A 24,995-nucleotide genomic window follows, 5' to 3' on the forward strand; every position below is an offset into this window, starting at 1 on the left:
TTTTGATGTGTCTTAAGTATTATAGTATTTTGTGTATCAAAATAAACTAAGAAATGTTATTTCTCTAAGTCTGGAAGATTGTCGTATTATAAGGAGACATAAGAAAATGTTTTCATTTTGAAAAACTATCTCTCGGTATTTTAATAACTAATATTCATTGTTATTGAAATAATTTTTAATGAATTGTTTAAGAAATAGAAGGTATGTGTTTTGGAGGTGGTAAAATTGCTAAATCCCGAATTTGTACTAAAACTAAAATTTTATTTTCTTATTGTTTTGGATTTTGATTTTTTAGATATTTTTATTGAATTCAAATAGGGGGTACTTTCTTATTTACATTTATGTATTAAAGTAAATTGAAGATAAATTATAAATTAAAGAAAATAAGAACATTTAATGTAAATATCTTGTAATGTATACATGCTATATGGATTATATTTTCAAACAATTGTTGTATGTATAAAATTTATTTTCTATAAAATTGGCCTCAGAAGTCGACTCTTGGTTCAGTGAAGTTGACTCCCTTTAAGTTGAAGTCAACAGAGTCGACCTGACAGCATTGATGTATTTCGAAGAGTCGACTCTAGCATTAGAGAAGTCGACACTTATATAACTAGAGTCGACTCCCACTTAAAATGGAAGTTGACTCTTATTTTAGAGAAGTTGACTCCTCGGGTCTAACAATCAAATTTTTCTAACCGTTACAAATCCGTCTGAAGCTAAATCTATAAAAGGAGAAGGAGAAATCTAGAGATGACTAATGCTCTATCAAGATCCATTATCCTAAAGCACACCCAAAGCTCTCATGGATCTATTTCAAGCAATTCAAGACTCAAGCTTAAAGTCAAATCTTTGGAGCCCAAGGCAAAGGAGATATTCTTTCCAAGTGTGGTAAAAATTGTATCATTATTGTAATAGCCCGTTATTCGGGATTTAAATTAGTTATTCAATTATAGTGTTAATTTAATTTAAATGATATGTTAATGTATTTTATTCCTGATGATAATAATAATAAACTTCATAATAGGGCTTGAGGTAATTAATTTCTAAATCTTTGGGGATGTATGAGAATGCGATAATTTATTTGGGTAATATGGGAAATGTTGAATTATTTAATGGTAGGTGGAAATAATTATTTATTAGGTTAATTTAAAGGAAAATATTTAATTATTTTATTTTTGGTGGGTAGGTATTATTTGGAAAGAGTTAGGGTATAAGTGTAATTATAAAAGTGGGGTTTAAGTGATAATTCTGAAAAATTCAAGGTCTAGGAGTAATTTTCGAAAATGGCCGTGAGGTCTCTTTAACATTAATTGGGTGTGTATATTATAATGAAGGGAAGGAATGGCTAGGGCAGGCAGTTGGCGCGTGCGAGGGGCGAGAGGCGGACACGGGTTCGAGTCTGCTGGTGTGCGCGCGCTAGGGAAAGGAAGAAAAAAAATTATTTTGGTAGCAGGGGCGGGCCAAAATGGCACCGTTTCAGGGCGCTAGTGCAGGCCATTACATGGCCACGTGGTGCTCGCTGGCGTGCCCGTGCTGCTGCTCCCACGCCTCCTCTATTTTTCATGATTTTCAAGGCCAAATTGGCCATGCTTCTTGACCGATTTTTCTTGGGTAATAGGTTGCTATTTAATGCTTCAATTGAAGTTAAATTGGAGGCAAAATAGAGAGCAATTGGGAGAAGAAAAAGGCGCGAAGACAACGGCGAAGAAGGGAGAAAATAGAGGAAAATTTCAGAAAGTTGATTTTATTTCGTGCAATTGAAGATCTGAAGGGCGAGGTAGGTTAATCAGCTAGCATTAAACATTTTCTACCGATTAAATCTTATTTTTAGGTTATATTTTGGCTTATTTTAGTGCTATTATTATTTTGCAGTAAGTGGGCATTTAGGGCCAAAAATTTGCGAAATAAGGCAATCCCTCTTCACTTTCTAATTTTTAATGACCTGTTATACCCGTAATAACCTCGATTTTATACCGATTTAACCAGATTATTGGAGATACGTGTATAAGCCTTGTATCGAAGCTTAGTGTAATTAGTAAAAATTACTAATTTGTACAGTGACAGAGCAAGGAGGTGGGAATTTGCTATTAAAAGGCAAGCTCTAAACTCCCTCTGTAAACCCTACAATCTTCGTGTAAGTCCCCATTGTTTCTTGTATTTTACCCCCTCCCTTACTCTAATTCGGCTCCTAACATTACTTATTGAGTTATTATTCATTTGGTATAATTTAAATTAAATTCGGGACTTCTAGAAATTTAGTTGTTGAAAGCCTACGGGGGTTTGTACCGCCCCCATTCCTTTCGGAATGATGCCGAACCCAACTTGGGGACTAGATTCTTAGAGGTATAGGTTTATTTATGGATTTCTCAAGTGTGGGTCGGTTAGGGCTGTCGAGCAGTGGGGCAAGGGTCAGCTGTTTGGTGACATTAGGGTAGACTATTGTATGGCCCTGAAGTAGACTGTCGGGCAGACACTCCTAGTTACTGATGGTTGACCGGTGCCGGACACTACTGACTAGCTCTGCCATTATGTGATTTACTGCATGATTCGATATATTGTATTACCGTTCATGGTTTGATATGCACATGGGTACAAGATGCATGTTGGGGTATTCATTTATTGAGTATGTTTGGACACGGATATTCTAGCATGGTTAGATTGCATCTGGCACGGGCATATGCATCGCGTGTGGTTTACTATGTGGGCGGAGCATGGCCTAATGCCTGGATGTATGGCAGCCAGTGTATTATGTTAATGCTCACTACGCCATTGCATTTTTTATGTGCATTGCATGGTTACCGATAGTTCACACGTTTCGGACGGGAAGACTGTTTCGAGGGAGCCTACGGCTCTGCTATTCTACAGGTCGGGTGTTGGGAGGACCAACGCAAGCACTCGGGTGATGGGAGCACCGACCCGGGATGGTGTGCACAGGTTTGTTGGAGGTACATGTTGCCTTTTAGGGTAGTGGCAGGTTGGTATGGGACTTGGGTGTCGTGTGTTTTGTGTGGGCCCCAAGGACTGATACGTACTTTTATTTACACTTTTATACTGTGTTGGGCATCTCATGGTTTGTGTGTGCTTGGGGGTTGGTGTTCTAGAGAAAGTTTACTAGATATATTCAGCCTACAACCTTTCTTTCTTTATGCTTGTTGAGTCTCTCGACTCACTTTGCTTTCCATCATTCTAGGTAGTGGTAGCGTGGGTCAAGGGCAAATGAGACAACATCTAGCGGCATAATCGGTATGGTATACAGTCAGTCCCATCATTCCCCCGTTAGCCCTAGTTGACTCTGATGTTTGAGGGATTTATTCTATTATTTTTTATTGTGCCAGGTCATTCCTTGTGTCCCATGTATGTCGGCACAGAAGTCTGTATACATTTATTTATTATGTGACCGCTGTGCTAGCGGAGTACCCGTAGTGCATGCATGTGTATAGCTTAGCTTCCACTATTTTAATTCTTGTGTATGCATGCTAGGATAGTTCCTGTCTTGTGTTTCATTTTTTCTCCTTCCGTAGGAGCTCCTGATCGGGTAGTCCGGGTGGTTGAGATATCCGGGTGGGGGTGCTAATAATTATATTTATTCATTTGTCTTGTATATTTTTATTGTATTCATATCCATATTAGTCTAAGTTTGTTGAACATAGGATTGTTTATTTGTATTAATTGTGGATTGTGAGTGGCATCCTAGAGCCCATTGTAATCTAGATGTGTTGTATTAGTTTTCAGGGTGAGCTAAGGGGAAACCTCGGTTGTGTAAAAGTTTCCTATGTGAGCTTGTTGAAAAACCTAGGTGTGGTTTTAGTAAAATCTCAAGTGTCGGGTTGACCTTGAAATAGTGGAATAGGTGTTGGGGACAGGAAACCACTATATATTCTTGTGTTAATTATTGTTGCTTGTGTATTTATATTGTTATCACTCTCAAACAACATATATATTTAAAGAAAGTATTTTCTTTGTATAAGAAAAGCTCAAAAGTTTTTAAACGAAAATAATTTGGTTGAATAAGTTTTTAATCACTTAATTTACCCCTCATCTTGAGTGGCCATTGTGTGTCAAGAGACCAACATAAATATATAATTTATATAATATTTTTGATTTATTATTTTTTTGTTTAGTATAATATTTATATATGAATTAATTTTTCTATTTGAATAAGATCTCAATTCCAACAATGGTTTTATTAGATATCTTACAACTAGAATCCTTCTTTTTTCGATCTAGTTCCTCTAACATGGCGAACCCTATTTAGATTCAAGCATGTTACACTTTTAAATTATCGGGAGAACCTAAGCTCTATTTCGGATTTAGGAAATAACTCTCAAAGATATTTTTTCTTTTTGGAATATACAAAAGCGAAACAATCAATGTATTGATATTGGAAGACTTAAAAGAGTCTTCCAATGTATCATTCATTGTGAAATATCAATTGCTTGTTGAATCCTGTAAATTGCCTAAATTCGAGATTTTATTTATTATTTTTATATATATTATTTTATGTTTATTATTGAGTATAAAATATATTTTTTCACTCTATATGTATTATTTATATCTTATGATTTTTTTAAAAATATTTGAAATATTTGTTTTTAAATTTTTGATTTCTTTTTAAAAATAGCAATGGGCAGTTGCCCGTCACTATTTCAACCAACCTAAATAGCACCTCCCCTGCGCGCCTCCCTTCCCATTTAGTGACGGGAAGATGCCTATCGATGTGCCTGTCGCTATTTCAAACAACCTAAACAGCATCTCCCCCATGCCCCTCCTTCCCGTCTCTAAACCCTCTCACGCCCCCCCTTTCTCGTTTGCTAAACCCTCCCCCGCATGCCCCTCTTTTCCCCTTTTGTTTAGCAACGGGCATCTTCTCGTCGCTAAACCCTTCCTTGCCCTCATTTCCTATTTGCTAAACCCTTCCCCGCATGCCCCTCTTCCCCCATTTTCGTTTAGTGATGGGCATCTTCCAGTCGCTAAACCCTCCCCCCTTTCCCATACAGCAATGGGAAGATGCCCGTCACTAAACCACCCTCCCTGCGCCTCTCCTTTCCAGCCCGCACCCCTCACATTTGAATTCCCCCCCTTTCTATACTCTCTGTCTCCCATTTCTTCCCCTTTTGCACTCCCAGCATCACATTTAAAGTTCTGTTTAATTTTTTTTTTGTTGTAGAGTTTACATTTAGAAGATACGAGTATCACCAAAATTTATAAGGTGTTTTTTTTTTCTCTGTACATTATATTTTTAGTATTTTGTTATTTTAACTTTTAAATGCATCTTTGAATATTTTTTAGATGAAAAATATCCATGTTATTTATATTTATTGCATGTATATTATTATTTATTTTAGATTTATATAGTTGTATATTCTGTATACATTACTATGTATTGTGTATATATTAATGATGATTTAAACGAAATAAAAAATTATTATGTCAATTTTTTCAATGAAATATTAATTATACATAAAAAATAAAATGAATATACAATTTATTTGTAAAAATTATTTTTAAGTAGTTATTTATTAAATATATTATAATAATTTTAAATAAAAAGCTTAATATTTTTATTTTAATTAGTTCTCATTTGTATTTTAAAATAAGAAGTACAAATATAATGTTATAAATATTGTTGGTGAGCTAGTTATTTTAATTAATGAATTAAATAAATTATTAATTATCAAAAATTTATTTATATTAAATAAATATAAAAATTTACGTTCAAATTTTAATTTATATAATTTATATTTTTATATATTTTATTATTATTATTTTATTTACATTTAATTTTTTTTTTGAATCAAAAACGAAACATCCCATTCTTGATCAGCAACGAAAGCATCCTCGCCGCTAAATCCATCCGTCGCTAAAATTTAGCGACGCCAATTTTAGCTACAGAATTTGTCCGTCCCTAAATAATTTAGCGACGGAAGTTTTAGTTTTAAAAATAGATTTTTTCGTCGCTAAAAGCTTGATTTTTTGTAATGCCACTTGAAAAACATAGTTAGCTTAAGAGGAAGGTGAATTAGGCCTCACCTTTAAAATTTTTTCTCAATTTAACTGAAGGAAAATATAAAAGAAAACCTAAAGAACGAAGTACATAGACATTTTATAGTGGTTAGGCTAGCAGCCTACTCCACTACCTTAGCTCCTCTATAACGACTCATTGGTGGGTCTAGGAGTTATTAATATTTTATTTGTGACCATTGGCAATTTTGCTCTTATTAAATTAAATGTGAGAAATATCTTATGTGGTAAATGAATGTAAATAAGTTATGTGTTGAATTAATGAGTTTGGGTTGCTCATTTGGGCCTAAGCCATGTAGTAGTGTGTTGTGTATTTAGTTGATGGGTTGGGCTTGAGTCTATTGGTAAAAGTTGTGTTTTAAATTAAAATAGAATGACATAAATGGGCTTTGCTCATATGTGATGTGTTTGGATTAAAGGATTGGGCTTTGGAAACTTGGGTTGAGCCGAAGAGGAGATTTTGTATATTTTAATTGTTGTAATGTTGTGAAGCCCATTAGGCTTAAGGATATGCTGAGGCCTTTGAGTTGGGCTAATGAAATGGGCTTTGGGCCCATGTACATAAAGTTGTGTATTTATTTAATAAAAGTTGAAATGATTTATGAAAAGTCTAAAAAGGGTTTATGTTTGTGTTGTGTGTGAAAAAAAGGTAAGGATAATGTGGGGGTTTCACAAATGAATGGGATAAAGAAAATGAGAAAGAAATAAGAAATGCAAAATGACCATAAGGGGCATGAGATATTTTGTGTTGTATGTGTATATGAGGGCATTTTGGTAATTTTTGAAGGGAGAGTGGTTGGTAGCCCACTCCTCCTCATCTTTCTCTCCATGCCTTCATGCTTTTTCTTCATTTTTCTCCTTCTTCCGACGGAAGCCTCTTATTCTATTCTCTTTTTTCTTATTCTTTTTCTCCTTCCATTTATCTCCTTGTTTGGAGCTTCAAGAAGTGGGGATGTTGACCTTATCGGAAGGTTTTTCTTCTCTTTGATTTTCTTTCTCAAGGAAAGTTCTCTTGCACTCCCTCTCTTTTTAATGGTTGGTGCAAGTTCTTTCTTTTGGCAAGCTTATTTCTTGTTTTCCTCTTTGATGTGAAAAGTTAAATCTTCTTATTACCAATAATTTGGAGTGGTCTTCCAAACTTTTGGAGTTATTTTCTTGAAATAAGTAAGCTTTGTTTATATTCATAAAAACAGATTGTGGGTTTTTGTTTTATTATCATTGGATGTCTTGAAAATGGTTTCGTTGGGATTTGTTCACCCCATTATTCTTTCATGGAATGACATTATGGGTTAGGAAGCTAGAATGAGAGTTTTTGGGGGTTTGGTGTCCATTTTGAGTGTTTTCGATGGATTTTTGGCTTTTCTCCTTCGTTCTCGGCCAAGTCGACTCATCCAGGAGGTCAAGTCAACTCGGGTCGAGTCAACTAGATTTTGGGCGAGTCAACTCGGGCCAAGTCGACTTAGATTTGCCTCGAGTGGACTCGGCCGCAACTTGACTACACTACGCGTGCTTTGCTATTTCGACCATAACTTTTGATGTAGAACTTGGAATTGCGATCCGTTTGAGCCGTCATAAACTAGACTTTGAGGGATTCAATTTGACATATAATATCATATATTTAGGATATTATTTGAGTTAGTTAAGGCTTATCTTAATCCATATCAAGTAAGATTGTTAAAGTAAATTGTTTTTAACTGCTTCCTTTGATATCCCTCAATCCTCTAAAATAATAGTATGTGGTTGAAGACACCTATACGTATATACATGGGATTCATGTGATAATAGCATAAATGAGTCGCAAGATGAAGCATTTGGGAATTTAATGAGAAATGTTCTTGGTTGGCATGTCCATGGTAACTCACGTGTGTTGCATGACTATCATTATATGGATAATTGCCCTTAATTGATGTGGTGAAATCTATTCAATGTGAAATGTGTGGAAGAGCCAAGAGCTCTAATGGAAAATCAAAGTGAGGATGTGTGAATGCCATTTATCATAGCATTGTTGTGGTTGTGTTACATGGCATTGTGTTTCTATATTACCTCACTTTGTGATGTTGGATCATGGGTTGCGTTCATTGGGGGGTTATGCTTTGTATGTGATGGGAGCGTGAGCATTGGCATGTCATGGTTAGCCTGTGAGTGCTGACTTGTGTATGTTAGGCGAGCATATGTATTAGAGCATTTGTGTGTGTGTGGATTCTTATGTGGGCGTAGCATGGCCTAATGCTTGGCTTATGGGGGTCTGGTCATCACGTTAATGCTGCAAGAGCCATTGCATTCCTTATATGTTGCATTGCATGGTTCCTTTGTGCGCAGTGGTGATGGTGGTGGAAATTGGCTTGTGCTTATGGTGCATAAAATTATGGGTGGAGGCCCACAACAGCTAGATCCTGTGATGCGTAAGACTATGGGTGGAGGCCCACAATAGCTTGTAACCTTGATAAGATTGTGAGTGATGTGACACATGATGATGATGGTGATGGATGTGAGATGAGAGCCTTGGACTCATGTTGTTGTTTTGGTAGCCTGCCCTTGGCTACAACAGGTTTGTATACAGGGTCTTAGGCGCCATTATGTACATTTTCTTATGTGGGCCCTAAGGACCATATGTGTGCATCCATATATTGATGTTATGGCTGGGTATCTTGAGATATAATTACATGGCATAGATTGTGTGTCATCTATGCTTTTGGGGATGGTATGTGTCCATATGTGGCATGATATGAATGATGTTTAGGGAAGTTTGGTCATATCCAATTTTTGTTATTTTGATACACTTGCTGAGCCTTATGGCTTACATTGGAAAATATGTTTGATAAACAAAAATAAGAAATGGTATTTTTGTGAGGTTGTTGTTAAGTGTAGAAGGCATAAACCCAGTTAGTGTTATATGTCGGGTAATGATTTTCTTTTGGCTCCGAGTTTTTCATGCCTTCATATATGGATCTATTGATGCTTCCCTTTTGCTATATGCTTGCTGAGCTTTGTGACTCACCATTTCTTCTTTTGTCATTCCAGGTAAGTGAAAGATAATTATTCAGAGCAAGTTCTAGTTATATGTGTACAGAGATGTCCCGGCCTCAAAGATCCATGGGTGTAGTTTGAGGGCATGATTAGAGGGTTTCATTTTGTATTTAAAGTTTCGATGCCCTTTTACTTTGAAAATGTATGGGTTGTAGACCCGAGCATGTAATGTAAAGAATGATGTATAATATTTATTTTAGCTCCTATTGATAGTGAGCAAATATGGGAATGAAAAGAATTTTTGAAAAATTTTGAGTGATATTTGTATCTGTATCCATTTTGAATGGATCTTCTTTCGGACTTCCTATGCTAGCGGGTAATCTAGAAGCGGGCCCTGACATCCTCACCAAGAATTTAGTCAACCAACTTACTCGAGTAGCTTTTGTAAAAGAACCAGCTACAAACCTTTTTACAAATGACTTTTAATAGAATTAGCAACAACCACTGCCTTTTGCAAGGATAAGGCGTAACCTTTACAACTTTCAAATAAATGAGAATAAAAGATATACAAGAAAAGTTTTGAAAGAAAGATAACAAAATACAGTTACTTCTCTTGGGTTACAGAGATGAAAGAAGATAGGAAAAGTAAGCTTAGTCTCTCTTTTCTTTCTAAGGATGTACATGAAGAAAACACATTTGAAACTCTTTTCTTGAGAAATTAGATTGTTTTCTGCTTCTATGTTGTTTTTCTATTGTCTCTCTTATTCATTCTCGAGCTCTTTATATAGTGTTCCCGTCTTAAATGCTCTACTACTTTATGCTTGAATAATTTTTTTTTTTTAACTACCAAATTTCCCTATAAACTAGCTCACAAAGAGATTAGAAATAGATATTTAGTATACAAATTATCTCAAAATGATCAATCAGCATTTAATGAACTAATCAAGAGATGAAAAGCAAAAATTGCATACATTAAATGTGATGTAACGACTATAAATTCAAAATCAACAATTAATCACTCGAGGGAAATTTCATATTATTCGATTAATTTTGGCAATCACTTGAGTGCATACAATTTGTAATTGACTAATTTTGGATTTTACTTGATTACAAACATTTGTATTCGATTAAATTTTTGGAAGAGAGACTTGAATTTTCTTTGTGAATAATTACTTGATTGCATTTTTTATTTTAATCGATTATGCTATAAAATCTATTTGATTACAAATTTAAACATTCGAATATACTAAAAGTCTAGAGATTTGACAATCTACTTGAGAATTAATATTCGATTACAATTTGGATTTAATCAAGTATGCTAAGATATTCACGCAATTATAATTTTGTGTACTTGATTACTCTTGCCATTCTAGAGACTTGACATATCACTTGCGAATTACTACTTGATTACAAAATAGATTCAATCGAGTATTCTTTCTTACTTACTCAAATACAATTTAACTTATAATCGATTATCTTTATATGCAGAAATGATTTACTCAAATATAACAAAATTTTACTTCATTGACTAATAATGGTTATCTGTTAGACCCACACAAGACCAAGTACCAAACAAGTTATGTATTCTTATATGCTGATGTTACTATATCATGGTGATATTTGAAATAAAGAGTTTTGGCAACATCTTCTAATCATTTTGAGATACTTGTGATTCATGAAGCTAATAGAAAATGTATTTGATTAAGGTCCATGATATAGCATATTCAAGAAAAGTGTGGGCTAGACACACTAAAAGAATAATTGATAGTGCGATATGAAGATAATGTTACATGCATTATATAAATAAGAAAAGCTACATCAAAGGTGGCATCGATATTTTTTTCTTGTGTTTGGTTTTGATGATGAAAAACAATTGGTTCCTAAACCAAGTTATGAGTATGTTTTCGGTTTTAAATAAAAATCAATTTCAAAATTGAAATGAAGACCAATTTCATATGCAGATCAATTTTGAAATGCAAATTATTTCTTTATCATAGTCTTGAGACTCAAAAGGATATTCAAAAATATGTTTCAAAATTGGTTTAAAATGTTGGAGAAAATGGAGCAAGATGGTTTAAAATCAAAGGACAAGTTGTCAACAGATTCTAAGAAACTGTCGGTCATTTTGGATATTGCTATCGACCGGCCTTCATAAGGTTGTCAATTGGACAAATGATAGCTCCTGGTTGTTTGCTGTTGACTGTCATTGCATCATGTATTGTCGACTGTTTCTGGTAAATGTCGACCGTTTTAATCAAAGTATTGTCGATTGCTTTTTGAATTGTTGAACTAACTTATCGACCGATTCTTTGAATATGTTGACCGTTTTTATGTTAGAAACTTCCAACGACCAATTTGACAACTCATCCAATACGCTCCACCTATCACCAACGATTATATTTTTCGAAAGAGCTTGCTAAACACTATAAATAGAGGGCTGGATGTAACATCCCGATTATTTGGGAACATATAATAAACATTAATTTGTGTATTTGAAGTTAACTATGATCTATTGAGATTTGTGGATTTGAGAAATTCAGTGAAGAATATTAAATTTATTATATTTTTAAATAGGAATTATATTACCAAGTGTTTATAGTTAATAAAGAAAAATATTAATATAATAATTGATGTGTTGTATGGGATATATTTAAAAACTAATAATAATAATAAAATAAGGCAAGTGAAGGGATTTGAAAGTGAAGTGGCTGATGTGCGTATATGTGATGATATAGTATATTAATAGCAAATATTAATTTAAGTTAATGCATGTTATGCTAATATCATATTATATTAACTTAATAAACATATCGTGTGTGACATAAAAGCAAGGAAAGTGGGGATGAAGAGACTTCCATGAACTGCCACCTCAATTAATACATATGTGTGCGTGCGCGTGTCCCTAGCATGTGAAAGTCAAATGCTGTGGCTAGGAAGAGAAAAGGGAGAAAAGACAATTGAAAGGGAAAAATTGGCAGAAGGACATGAATGCATCTGGGGGAAGCGAAATGGGATGGAGACCTAGCTTCCAAGGTTCTAGTTGCATGCTATATACGTGAGTCTATATGTATAAATATTAAATTGTTAGCATAATATATTATTAAAGAGAATTGAGAGGGAGGCGGTGGAGTTGGCAGAGACTTAAGGTGCATATAGATTTATAAGTGTTAATATATAAAGAAGGGAAAATGGGAGAAGAGGCAGCAGATTTTTGTGGGCTTTTGGTGTGAGGATTTTCTCCTCTCTTTCTTCTTTCTCTCTTCCTTTCTTTCTCCTTGGTTCTCAAGGCTTCAAGTTCAGCGCCTTACTTCTTCGCTTCAGCAGCTTTGTCCAATGCCTTATGCTATTCGGTTCTTCCGTCCAGTTCGACCAGCAAGCATTCTGTGTGTGATTAATTATATATATACGAAGGGGTGACAGCAAGGTGCAGGCAACACCAGTGGCACCAGCAACGGCCTTGTTCCGTTACCTTATTCCTCTTGAAGTGAGGTTATAATTTGAAGGATTGTGGCCACGGTTAAGGAAAAATGCAAGGAACCCCTCTGTAAGCTGTTGGAAATTGATACACAAAGCAAGGAAACCAAATTCAAGTTGTGGAGTGATTCGGGGAAGGGAAGTAGGCTTGAGGAAATTGACGTTCTTGCTACAAGATTCAGGATTAAAGGGGAGTCTCAAGTCGTGATGTCGGCTATCTTATTACTTTGAGAAATTTAAGGAAATTATCTAAGGCAAGTTTTCACTCATTTACTTTCCATTGCAAGCTCTTTACTTCCTTTGTGAGCTCCTTCCATTTTATGAATCCCATGCCTTTCCTTAATTCGATTCGGTTCCTCGTATTAATTATACGAATTGAGTATTTTAATGGTATGAATTAATTTAAATTAACTATGAGACTCACTGAGGTTTTATTTGTTGTGTGACTACAGGGTATTGTATCACCCCTATTTCTTTGGGAATGATGCCGAACCTAATCCGAGGCTAGGTTTCTAGAAGATTGGAGGGATTTGGTTATAGTTATGGTTTCCCACGAGTGGGAGTCTTAATAAATAGAGGCATGAGCTGTTAATCGGTGAGGTGACGTGTTGATCATTTTGTGACACGGGAGCGAACCGTCGACCAGGCCTGGGATGGTTGTTGACCGGTTAATCCTTAGTCACAAATTGTCGACCGGTGCTTGGTCACCGTCGACCGATTTTTTCATTATGTGACATATTGCATGGCATTGCAGTGCATGAGATTGGACTTGCATTCATTAGGGATCATGCGTGTATGTGTTGGGGGTGTGAGCATTGGCATGACATAGTTGGCCTACTGAGTGCTGACTTGCGTATGTTAGGTGAGCATATGCATTTAGAGAATTCGCTCGTGTGAATTCTTATGTGGGCGTAGCATGGCCTGATGCTTGACTTATGGGGGCCTTATCATCATGTTAATATTGCAGAAGCTATTACATTTATTACTTGTTGCATTGCATGGTTACGATATTGTATATTTATGCTAGCTAGGGCCTCGAGCTCATTTATTTATGCTAGCCAAGGCCTTGGGCTCATATATCTTTGCAAGCCATGGCTGTGGGCTCATATATCTTTGCTAGCCAGGGCCTCGGGCTCATATATTTCTGCTAGCCAGGGCCTTGAGCTCATATGATTTATACTAGGGCTTCAGGCCCATATGGTGGATGCTAGCCAGTCCATGGTGGCGACAGGTTTGTATGCAAACTTAGGTGCCGGGTTATGCATTTCTTATGTGGGCCCCAAGGACTGCCACTGTGTGCATTGGTTTATTTATTTATGTTGATGGCTGGATGTTGTAATACATGACATGGCACTTTGATTTCCATCACGACATTTGATGGGTGGTATTTAGTGTGAGAGATTTAGTCCCAACCGTACCATATTTCTTCTATTGTGCTTGCTGAGTCTTGTGGGTCACTTTGTTTTACCATCATTCTAGGTTGAGAAGAATAGTGCTCAAGGATGGTTGCTATGGCGCTTGTTATTATTTTCTTTGGATTCAGTGTACAGAGCAATCATAGCCGAAAAGATCTTTGGGGTGTGAGTTGTGATCAGGGGCTCTGATAGCGTATATGTTGTATTGGATTGATCAATTTTTTTTTACCTGAGATGTATATTTATATTTAATTTGCTTCTGCTATTATATAATAATGGGGCAAATTCTTAGCCCATGCTTTTAAGTTATTAGCTGGTTGTAAATAAAGATCCAGAAAATTATGGGTCATCACACTGGATGATCATTCAAGATATCCAAGAGAATTTATTACAAGGTTTCAAGTGCTCAATGATGTTTTACACTTGTGATTAGTTTTGATAATGAAAAACAACATTTGGTTTTGATCCCCAAGTCATGAGTCAAGTTTATGGTTTTTAACAAAAATCAATTTCAAATACTTTATTAAAACGAAAACCAAATGATTTATATTCTTATACATGGAGATTTGCTCAAACATGTATTATGATGAAATCTCCTAAAATGATTTTTCAACTATTAGTTTTGAAATCCTTGGTCAACATAGAGTTAAAAGTGTTCTAAGGCAAAAGATCAACTAGAACATATTTTTGAAAATATTTTCATTTTAAAAAACTATCTCCCGATATTTCGATATCTAATATCTATTGTTGTTAAAATAATTTTTAATGAATTTTTCAAGAAATAGAAGACATGTATTTTGGAGGTACTAAAATTGCCAAATACCGAGTTTGTACTAAAACCAAAATTTTACTTTCTTATTGTTATGAATTTTGATTTTTTGGATATTTTTATTGAATTCAAATGAGGGGTACTTTCTTATTTAGATTTATGTATTAAAGTAAATGAAAGGTAAAATATAAATGAAAGGTAAATATGTTGTGATGCTATAGATTGAATCATCAAACAATCTAATTTTTTCATTAGCAAAATTATCAACCGTTTGTTCCATCCTATCGACTGGTTTTATGGACCTATTGACCGGTTCTAATCTTGTTGTCGACCGGTTGCTCGACATGCTCTCAGTTGTTTGTTGTCAACCACTTCTGCATCACAACCTGTCGACTAGTATTATGAACCTATCGACTGGTTAGTCGCAGACAACATGTAATGGCTAATTTTTCCACTCTTCCAAAGTGATTTTTCCACTACCAACGACAAGATTCGTGAATGAGCTCTCAAGGCACTATAAATACAAGTCAAATGGGTGATTCAAACTCACCAAGAGATTACATTTCAAGCTTTCAAGTGCTTACTCTATTGTGTGCTTCATTGGTGATTTTGTTTCTCTCCCAAAGTCTTTGTGCTTATCTTTGTAAATTTATCTTCAAGCCTTATTGTATTATTGAGATAATTTGTAACTAAGAGTGATAACTCTTAGATCCTCTCTTATATTGTACTACTTTGTAAAATTTCTAACTTGTTGTATTAGAGGACTTGCTTATTAAAGCAAGGGGTTGAAATACCTACCTTAGTGCTAGAGGGCTTGCTTGGTTAAACAAGAGGTTGTATCTTCCTAGCTTATTGCTAAAGGGCCTATTCGGAGAGATATGAGGTTTTTAGTGGATTGATTGAAAAATCCTTAGTGAGGAAATAAGGTAGTGGATTAAGCTTGGTTTAAGTCGAACCACTATATATCGTTGTGTCTCTTCTTTGCTTGTACTACTTCTTTCATTTATTGTTCCAAGCATTTCAATAACCTTCACTTGCACTAAAATCTTGTTTTTCATCAAAAGGATTTTCAAGTTCAATCATTTTTTTTTAAATAACCTAATTCACCCCCTTCTTGGGTATTAGTGCCATTGCTATACAAACCTAACACTCAATTTTTTTATTCATTTTTCTCTCAAAGACTTTGTATTTATTTTTGAGAGATCTTGTATCTAAGAGATTTATCTCTTAGAATCTATTTTCTGTATAATCTCTTACATTTCCTAGCAAGGTTGCTAGAGGGCTTATATTGTTTGTAGGAGAATTATATTTTCTAGCAAGGTTGCTAGAGGGCCTACATTAACTGTAGGAGAATTGTAATTCCTAATGTTAGAGACTAAAAGGTCTACTTGTATTCAAGTATATAGGAGGTTATAGTAAAGTGTTTCAAAATCCTTAGTAAGAAGCTAAGGGAATGGATTAAGCTATTTGGATGAACCATAAATCGCTTGTGTCCCTCTATTGCTTTTGTTCTTGATTTCATTTTTTGCGTTAAGCAAATCCTCACTTACTCTCATTTGCATTAAAATCTCATTTTTTAGCAAAAAGGATTTCAAGTTCATTCATATTTTTAAAATAACCCAATTCACTCATCTCTTGGGTTGTGGTGCATTTTCTATACATTTATATCAAATACAACCAAACATATTTCTCAAAAATTCTTTTATACACATGATCTTTGGAAGAATGATGACATTGATGTTCAACAAATATGATCAAGTGATAAATTAACAAACTTATTTACAAAAACATTGCCACCTGTAATATTTATAAAGTTGATACATAAGATTAGGGAGTGTAGACTCAAGGATATTTCATGCATAACTATTGAAAATATTATTGAATCTTCTTGAGGGGGGGGGGGGGGGGGGGGGGGGAAGTTATCAATCACATGAGAATAGTGTACTTTTATTTTCTTCACCAAGATTTCTTTTGTTCTCGTTAGGTTTTTACTAGGGAAGGGTTTTTAATGAGGCTTGTTCATTATGGAGTGGTTATCAAATGAGCAATGTTGTAAATAATTATCTTGATGGATAACCACTTAGATAGCATTTGTTAAAATGTGTAAAATAAGGTTGTATCAAAATAAAGTTTGAATGCTTTTCAGATCAAGATATAGAATGATCAAGATAAAACTGAGAAGTGTTTCAAGATTTTATCAAATTGTTTATTAAATTTTTTGAAATGTAGTGGATGACATATGAGTAATTTTTTATTATATGTAAAGTTCAAGATATGCTTATCTGAAGGGGAGAGAGATAATCATATCTAAAAAATGTCAGATAAGGAATCACGTGACTTCTTTTCCAAGAGTCGCTAGATAAATTTAACAAAAACATTGGAAATAGACAAAAATTTGAAATATTTTTCATATTTTATATTTTAATTAATAAATACTGCCTTAAAGGATCAATCTTTTAAATGTGACCATACGATGACTATTGATTTTGAGGGTACACTGAGAATGTAAACCATTATAAATGGAGTCACCCCATTGCTCATTTTGTATTGTTCAAAAAATCAAGAAATCTATTCATAAAAAAATTCTCTTTTTGCCTTCATTTTTTTTTATTTTACTTTCTTCAAATTTTATAACACCATATTATTTATTCAATTTAATACATCGTATATTATTTTGAACTCTAATATTTCTTCTCACTTTAGTAATTCATCCGTCCCCCATGTGTTTTTCTGCTATTCCTTTAAAGTTATTTTTTATAGGTACAAATATATTTTAAATATATTAATTAATTATATGTCAATTCAATCAATGAAATTATCAAAATATAAACCATTAATTATAATGTCATGTTGCCCGATATAACTTCAGGGGGGATGGGTGTGTGGGTTTCACCACCCCCATGGTCCATGCCCTACTCTCATTTTGTTTGTGTCAAATAATATAAGAATTGTCGGATGCGGATAATAGAAAAAAATCTTTAATTATAAATAAAAAATTAATAATAAATTAAAGAAAATACCTTCTATTTTTAAAGGCTGCCGTACGTTAACAGCTAAAGCTATATTAATTTACTTCAACAAATAATAAATAAAGTATTTCAATGTTGAAAAAACAAATATTTAGAAAAATAAAAAGATGGGCCACCACCATTTGCATTATGACAAACTTCACAAGAGAAATTGACAAAAATGAATCCTTTCCAAGCAAGCGTGGCCATGTGTACTAATTAATGTCCCTCTCATTAGTAATACTACTTTTATAAATACAAATCTATAAAAAAATAAAAAAAAATCTATACAATATCATTTCCATATTAATAATAAAAGAAGTAAAAAGAAAAAACAAAAATCACCTACCCTAAAAAAATTTAATCAACCCAATCGAAAAGGTAACAAGAAAATCATTTAGAAATAAAGTAAGTGTCGCCAAATTTAAATAAGGGTTGAAGTTTTCAAGTTTAAATATTATGTTTTACGTGAAATTGAATAATCATCTATCATGTTTAAATTAAATTTAATAGCGAACGGATCAATAATATTGTCATTGATGATCTATTAACAAATATTTACCGTAATGAGCTTTGTAACATTTACATGAATAATAATGTCAAATTAGTCACATTTAATGTAGTCTCATGGGTGAGGTGGGTAGAGCATGAATACTTACCAATTAGTTTAACCCTTTACTCACAAATTAAAAAAATAATTTTTTTTTTTAACTTTTAGCTGAAGGTGAAATGGAGAGGGAACATAATCAGATGGTCCCAAAGAGCCTTATTAAGAGATTATTTTAAGAAACTGGAATCCATTAAACTCTCACTTTTAAATAATTAATTACTGAAAGGGAGTCATATTACAACTTAAAAATAGTTATGCAATAGATGGATGAGATTAATAGTAATACTTTATAGTTAAAGATTATTTTAATATATATATATATATATATATATTGATATGGAGTGACGATTTTTTGTAAATATCTTTAGGGGCTGGCTCAGTGTGTCCATCCGAGACGAGATTCCTAGGCATCATTATCCAGTTTTGATTAAGAGAGAGAATCAGATGTCTAAGAATAAAGCTTAAAATAGTCAATGGTGTTTCATTCCTTCACATTGAGAGAGAGAGAGAGAGAGAGAGAGAGAGAGATGTTGGAAGGCAAAGCGGTGGTAGAGGACTCAGACATGCCGGTGAAGATGCAGATGCAGGCCATGGCCGCAGCTTCTCAAGCTCTGGATCTCTATGATGTTCTTGATTGCATCTCAATTGCTGCCCACATTAAGAAGGTACCTACCTTACCTACTAACCCCATATCTTCTGTGCTCAACTCAGCTCAATTCAATTCATTCATTCATTCATATTTATTGGATTAAATATTGCTTCATTAATTTAATTAATTTTGTATTGTAACTGATATCGACAGGATTTTGACGAGAGACATGGGAGCGGATGGCAATGTGTGGTTGGCTTCAATTTCGGGTGTTTCTTCACTCATACTCAAGGAACCTTCATCTACTTCACCCTTCAGGCTCTCACTTTTCTCATCTTCAAAGCCAAAGGGGGACTTCCATCTAGCTAATTCTTCAACACCACCCCCAAGTCTTATTCTGTATCTACGCTCTGTTCATGATCATGCTGCTCCTCTCTAGTCTATTTTGGTCCTATTCCTCATTAATATTGATTACAGCAGATGAATTAGAAAGATAAAATATCCAAATACATTGTATTACCGCAGTGTCTGTCTCCTATTCTAGTGTCTGATGATATGTATATATATGTTGTTATATGAACTTGAACGGGTACTAGATAAATAAATAAATATCCAAGAAATGAAGATCAAACTACCGGAGTGAAGAGTGGATTGTTACAAAAGTATGACTCCAAGTTCCTGATAACAAGGTCAGCCATAGCCTGGCTGGTTTCAACCGAGTCACTTCCAACGTGGGGCAGAAGAACAACGTTGTCGAGCTCCAACAGCTGTCCAGGTACCTCCGGCTCATTCTCGAACACGTCGAGCCCCACGCCGCCCAGCCGGCCCTCGAGCAGCGCGGCCACGAGTTCGGGTTCGTCCACGTGATGGCCTCGGCCAATGTTGATTAGAACGCCCTCTGGGCCCAATGCATCGATGACTTGTCGATTTATAATATGGTGGGTTTCTTCTGTAAGTGAACACGCAACAATAAGAACTTGGGCGTTGGCAGCCAAGTCAATAATGTTGGAGCAATATCTGTAGTTGGACTGGGGTTTCTCAGTTCTGGAGTGGTAAGAGATGGAGCAGCCAAATGCCTCGGCTCTCTTTGCAATGGCTGTGCCAATCCTACCCAATCCGACAATACCAATTGATTTACCACTGAACTGGAAAAAAACAAAAACAGAAAAACAGGGTTTAATATCATTGTTCTTCCAGTGATCAGGACACAAAGTATCCGTCTATGCCAAAAATATAGCTGTTAATAAGCATTAATCAAGTGGAATTTTTTATCCCATGGATCATTTTCTTAATCATGTCCAACTTAATTACTGGTAGGATTACTGAATAGTGCTGCTAATGCCCACCAACAGGATGGATCAGAGTATCTTTTCCTATTGATCATTTATTACTGGTCCGTCCCGGACGGCAAATATTTTGTAAAATATAATACCAGTAATGTAAGAATATATTTTCTATACCTAAATATCAAGTAATAGAAAATGACAATGCAAAGAAAGTAATAGCAAGAATTGAAATGAATTTTCAGCAGGATCTCAAGATCTACAAAGCAATTGACACCGTGGGAGAAGGATGGGTGGGGGGATAGGTTGAGGTAGTGGAATGAGGCAGGGGTATTTAAAGGTGTATGTATATATATATATATATATCCTGTATTAAGATTCTGAATCGGGCTGGTCAGAGTTTTCTCATGTTCTTCTTCCTTGACAAAGAGGAGGGGACAGGGGAGCTAGGGCGATACTCCTATGGGCTTGATGTGGTGCATTTGGTGTGGAAGGAAAGTTCTTTTAATGCAGAGGAGAGTCTATTCTAGCTTCAAATTGTCCTTTTTTCTTTGGATTTCTTTCGGTGAGGACCCATTTTTGTTTATCGTCACTATTAATTATTATTATTATTTTTTTTTGGGTGATTTGGACATTGTGATAAATATGCCAATTCTGTATCTCATGAATGCTTCCAGTCAGCAGAGTTGCAGCCTCTTATTTTGGCACTCTAATAAAGACAATTAGATTACAGCGTCCCACATAGTGGAATACCAAAATATCTAGGCAATTTGATAAAGACACTTACCCCTTTCTACTACAGGCTTTTGGTTTTGTCATATCCATCAAACCAAGTGTAGAAGTCTACAGCAACAGCTAAAGACTCCAAATTAGAATATTGACAAACCTTAACTAAGATGGAGTTACTTAATCCTCAAAATAAAATCCATCATTTTTTTAAGTAGCATAAAATGCATCATCCTCAAGACTAGATAGGTTATTCTGAGATTTACATTCATAAAGTTAATAAAAATCGAAATGGGATGAAAGGACCATCAGGCATTAACATAAACAGAGTAGGCTTCATTTGACTATTATGTTTATTCTTAACTTCTCACTCTCATTTTTGATGTTTTGGTTAATTTATTTCTATCAATTTTAGGTTCCCATGATTGGACTTTTAGCATGAAGGGGATATACAGAGTTGATAACCAAGTAACATAGTCTCTAACAAGCAAAGGAAAAAGGGTATCCCTAGTGTGTTGTTTTCATAGCTAAAACTCATGACCTTCAGAGCATGATGAAGCAACCTTACTATTGCTATCAAGGCTCGCCCTCCACTAATAAGCACTGGTATGAAATACAAAATTCTCCATGTAACTTGTGTCATGCCCATGAGATTGATCACAAGTGCCATTGATGCATAACATATTGTTGGTCCCAAATTGCACATAGGTAAAGATTAATTTCTATCACCTAGAAGGCAAAAGCAAACAACTATGCAACTAGATAAATGAAACACTTCCTTCTACATTTCAGGCTGACACTTTCTATCCACAAATTAGGAGTTACTTTAGGTGTAAAAGCAAAGAACTTGTGCTAGGTCTGTTGTTTTGAAGTTTCGGTTTCTTTTTTGCTGCTCTAAGTTTTAGTTTCTTTAGTTACTAGTAGGATTATATATTTTCTTGTAGAAAGAACAGTATAATTAGAGAAATAGTTTCGGTTTGATTGATATTAGTTAGACTGAGAATTCAGATTTCTTTCTCCATCCCTTCCATTGTCCTCTTGTCCTCCTTGCTATCCTTCTTTGTAACTTATTCTACCAACTTAGGTATACTCCCCAAAAAACTAGGTGTTATGACCAACAAAATAAGCCCCCGACATGACTAGGCCAAAATTAGTCAAAGTGGGACGAAGAGCTGAAGGAGAAGTGGCCAAGCAGCAAGGGGGAGACAAGGCCGAGTGAGGGTCACTTGACCATAGCCGCCGCTGCCACCCCTGCGCGCGCAATAAGCGCACACAGCCGTAGGATCATGCGGCCAAGTTCGTGCCACCCGCGGGCCCCCTATCGCACATCAAGCACAAGCGAGTTGACCAGCACATAGGCCAAGAGGTATGGCCGGGTGCGGCGAACTTAAGGCCATGCCAAGAGACCCCTCGTGGGTGCATGACTGAGTGAGGGTCTCTCGTTCATGCACCCCTCACCTAGGTAACAAACGAGCAAAAAGCGAAAGCCTAAAGCAACACGGCCGAGTAGCTAAGGCCATGATGAAGCCTAGAGTTGGCAAAAGGCCGGGCGGCCCATGGTCCGGCCCGCTACTGTAGCAGACAAGCCGGCTCAGCCTAGCAAAATGCGGGCCGTGCTGGGCCAGGGATATCTGGCCTGTAGTTTGGCCCGGTCCACCAAAATGGCCCGTGGGTCGGCCCGCCAAATGGCCCATCAAAATGGCACGGCTCACCAAAAAATAAAAAAATATTTAAAAAATTATGTTTATTAAATATTTAAACATATGTTTAAAAAATATGTTTAAATATATTTATATATTTAAACATATTTTAAATATATTAATTAAAATTATACAAACATAAAAATTATACATATTTTAAAAAATTATAAAAATTTTATAAACATAAAAATTATGTTTAAAAATTATAAATAAATGGCCCATGGGCGGGCCCAGACAGCCAAGCCCACGGGCCAGCCCTACCCAGTTGGCCCATGGCCCGGCCCGCTTGGCTCATTTATTAAGGGCCACAGAGCCGTGCCGGGCCCCAATATTCATTACCTCAGCCTGGCCTGGCCCAACCCGGCCCGTCCCGTCTTCCTCGTGGGCTAAATTTGGTCTGGCCACCAAATGGGTGGGCCAAGCGGGAGGCGGGCCGAGCTGACCTGGCTTACCCACTGCCCATTGCCCATCTCTACCTGATACTATAGCAAACGGGCTGTGTCGGGCCAGTGCTTTGTGGCCCACGACCCGAACCACCAAAATGGCCCGGCTTGGCTCGGCCCACCAAAAATGGGGGTGGTCCACCAAAATGGCCTGGCCCGGCCTGCCTTGGCCCGTTTATTAAGGGCCATAGGGTCGTACCGGGCCCCCATTTTCCATTGCTCAACCCAGCCTGACCCGTCTCCCTCGCGGGCCAAATTCGACCCAACCCACGAAATGAGTAGGCCAAGTGGGAGGCGGGCCGGCTTGGCCCGACTCGCCCATTTTCCAACTCTAATGAAGCTCGTGCAAGGCCATCATGCGAGCCATACACTGAGAGACCCCTATGTCGGGAGACCCCTTAACCACACCATGCTGAGAGACCCCCAAGCGGGGGCACCAAGTCATCCGACCACACTAAGACTTGCAACCATGCGATAAGGGCTGAGGGGCCATGAGTCATGCAAAAGACACCCGTGCCACCAAGCTAAACATGGCCGAGTGACCCCTTGGGAGCCTCCCTTGAGGCATCATTCAGAGACGCTCCCGAGGGATCCACGAGTCACTCACTTCCCTCAAAGACACTCGAGAGACCCTTGTGGGCCACCTAAACTTGGGAGCCTCTCTCCAAGCCATGCAAGAGACCCTCTTGGGAGGTCGTGAACCTTGTGAGACCCGGTCAAAACTACCTCTGAGATGCTCGTCGAGAATAGTGGGTCACACGCCACCTGTCGATCTTCTCCATCACTATAAATAGAGGGATCCTCCCCCTCATTTAAGTACGCTCACTAAGGCACTTGAACTCTCATATCGCTCTCAAGCACACTATTCTTTAGAGACTGAGTTAAACATCAAAAGGTCTGCATGGGGGACACTCACCCGGGCCCTAACTGGTTTCTTTCTCAGCAGGGCACTCATCACAAGAGGGTCATCCGCCATCCGAGAGGTCACTCGTATATCACCTTGAGACAGTCTCCCATACTATAAATTCATTATTGTAATCCGACAACAACACTAGGGATTTCTAGTAAAAAAGCCTTCAACAAATTGAGATCATGATATATATTTTAGTCATGAGCATAAACCAATCAATCATGAAAACCAATTCCAAGAAAGCATATAGCAACATGAGAGAGAGAGAGAGAAAGAGAGAGAGAGAGAGAGAGAGAAGAAACCTTCGAAGTCAACTGGAAATCGCGATTTTTCCACGAGCCACTTCTCACAAACCGATCAGATGCACTAATCTTCCTCAAGGTCGTCAATGCAAGACCAATTGCTACATCGGCGACGTCGTCCGTGAGCACATCGGGGGTGTTGGTAACCCTAATGCCTCTCTCCTGACACTTGGCCAAATCGATCTTATCCAACCCCACGCTGTAAGTCGACACGATTTCCAAACGCGGCAGGGAATCGATCAACTCGGAGTCAGCCCCAATTGTGGTGTTTCCGACCACCGCTCGTATTGAATTGGAATTCTCCCCAAGGAACTGCTCCTTGGAGGAAGAAGCTTCCCAGAGTCTCAAGAGCCTGAATCGCTTGTCGAGCTCTGTCTCGAGGTACGACGACATTGGACAAGTCATCAGTACACCAACGCCCTCCATTTTTCCCGCCTCTTCTCTTCCAGTTTCTCAGCCACCAAACAGAGCCGAAGTTTATTCAGGGGAAAATCTTGGTGAAAGCGTGGGGGCAGCACGGCCACCGGGTGCCGCCCCCCCCCCGGGCCGACTCTTCCTGGCCCGTGGGCCGTAAATGGGGCGGCCTATTTAGGTGCAGCAGATTTCCCCGCCCTGTAGCAGTTATTTTTGTCTATAGTTGTTAGGAGGATAATATTAAGAGTTATAATTAATGATAGTGTTATTAGTTATATATCGTATTTTTATTAAAAAAAAGTACTAAACAAATGAGATAATGATATATGGTCTGTTTAACCTCCTCCAATGAGGAGACGTC

General features: G+C 36.6%; 2 protein-coding genes across 2 annotated transcripts; one reads left to right on the forward strand and one right to left on the reverse strand.

Moving 5' to 3' along the window:
• Positions 1-18,731: 18,731 nt before the first annotated feature.
• On the forward strand, positions 18,732-19,380 carry LOC127789623 (uncharacterized). Its single transcript, XM_052318559.1, has 2 exons — positions 18,732-18,932; positions 19,070-19,380. The coding sequence occupies exons 1-2, from the start codon at positions 18,741-18,743 to the stop codon at positions 19,223-19,225; spliced, it is 348 nt and encodes a 115-aa protein (XP_052174519.1). The 5' UTR covers positions 18,732-18,740; the 3' UTR covers positions 19,226-19,380.
• LOC127789622 (glyoxylate/hydroxypyruvate/pyruvate reductase 2KGR-like) lies at positions 19,311-24,799 on the reverse strand. Its single transcript, XM_052318558.1, has 2 exons — positions 24,221-24,799; positions 19,311-20,001 (listed from the first exon to the last, which is right to left on the reverse strand). The coding sequence occupies exons 1-2, from the start codon at positions 24,644-24,646 to the stop codon at positions 19,483-19,485; spliced, it is 945 nt and encodes a 314-aa protein (XP_052174518.1). The 5' UTR covers positions 24,647-24,799; the 3' UTR covers positions 19,311-19,482.
• Between the last annotated feature and the right edge of the window lie 196 nt (positions 24,800-24,995).

The sequence above is a fragment of the Diospyros lotus genome, chromosome 14 (assembly GCF_014633365.1).
Source record: "Diospyros lotus cultivar Yz01 chromosome 14, ASM1463336v1, whole genome shotgun sequence".
NCBI classification, from domain to species: domain Eukaryota; kingdom Viridiplantae; phylum Streptophyta; class Magnoliopsida; order Ericales; family Ebenaceae; genus Diospyros; species Diospyros lotus.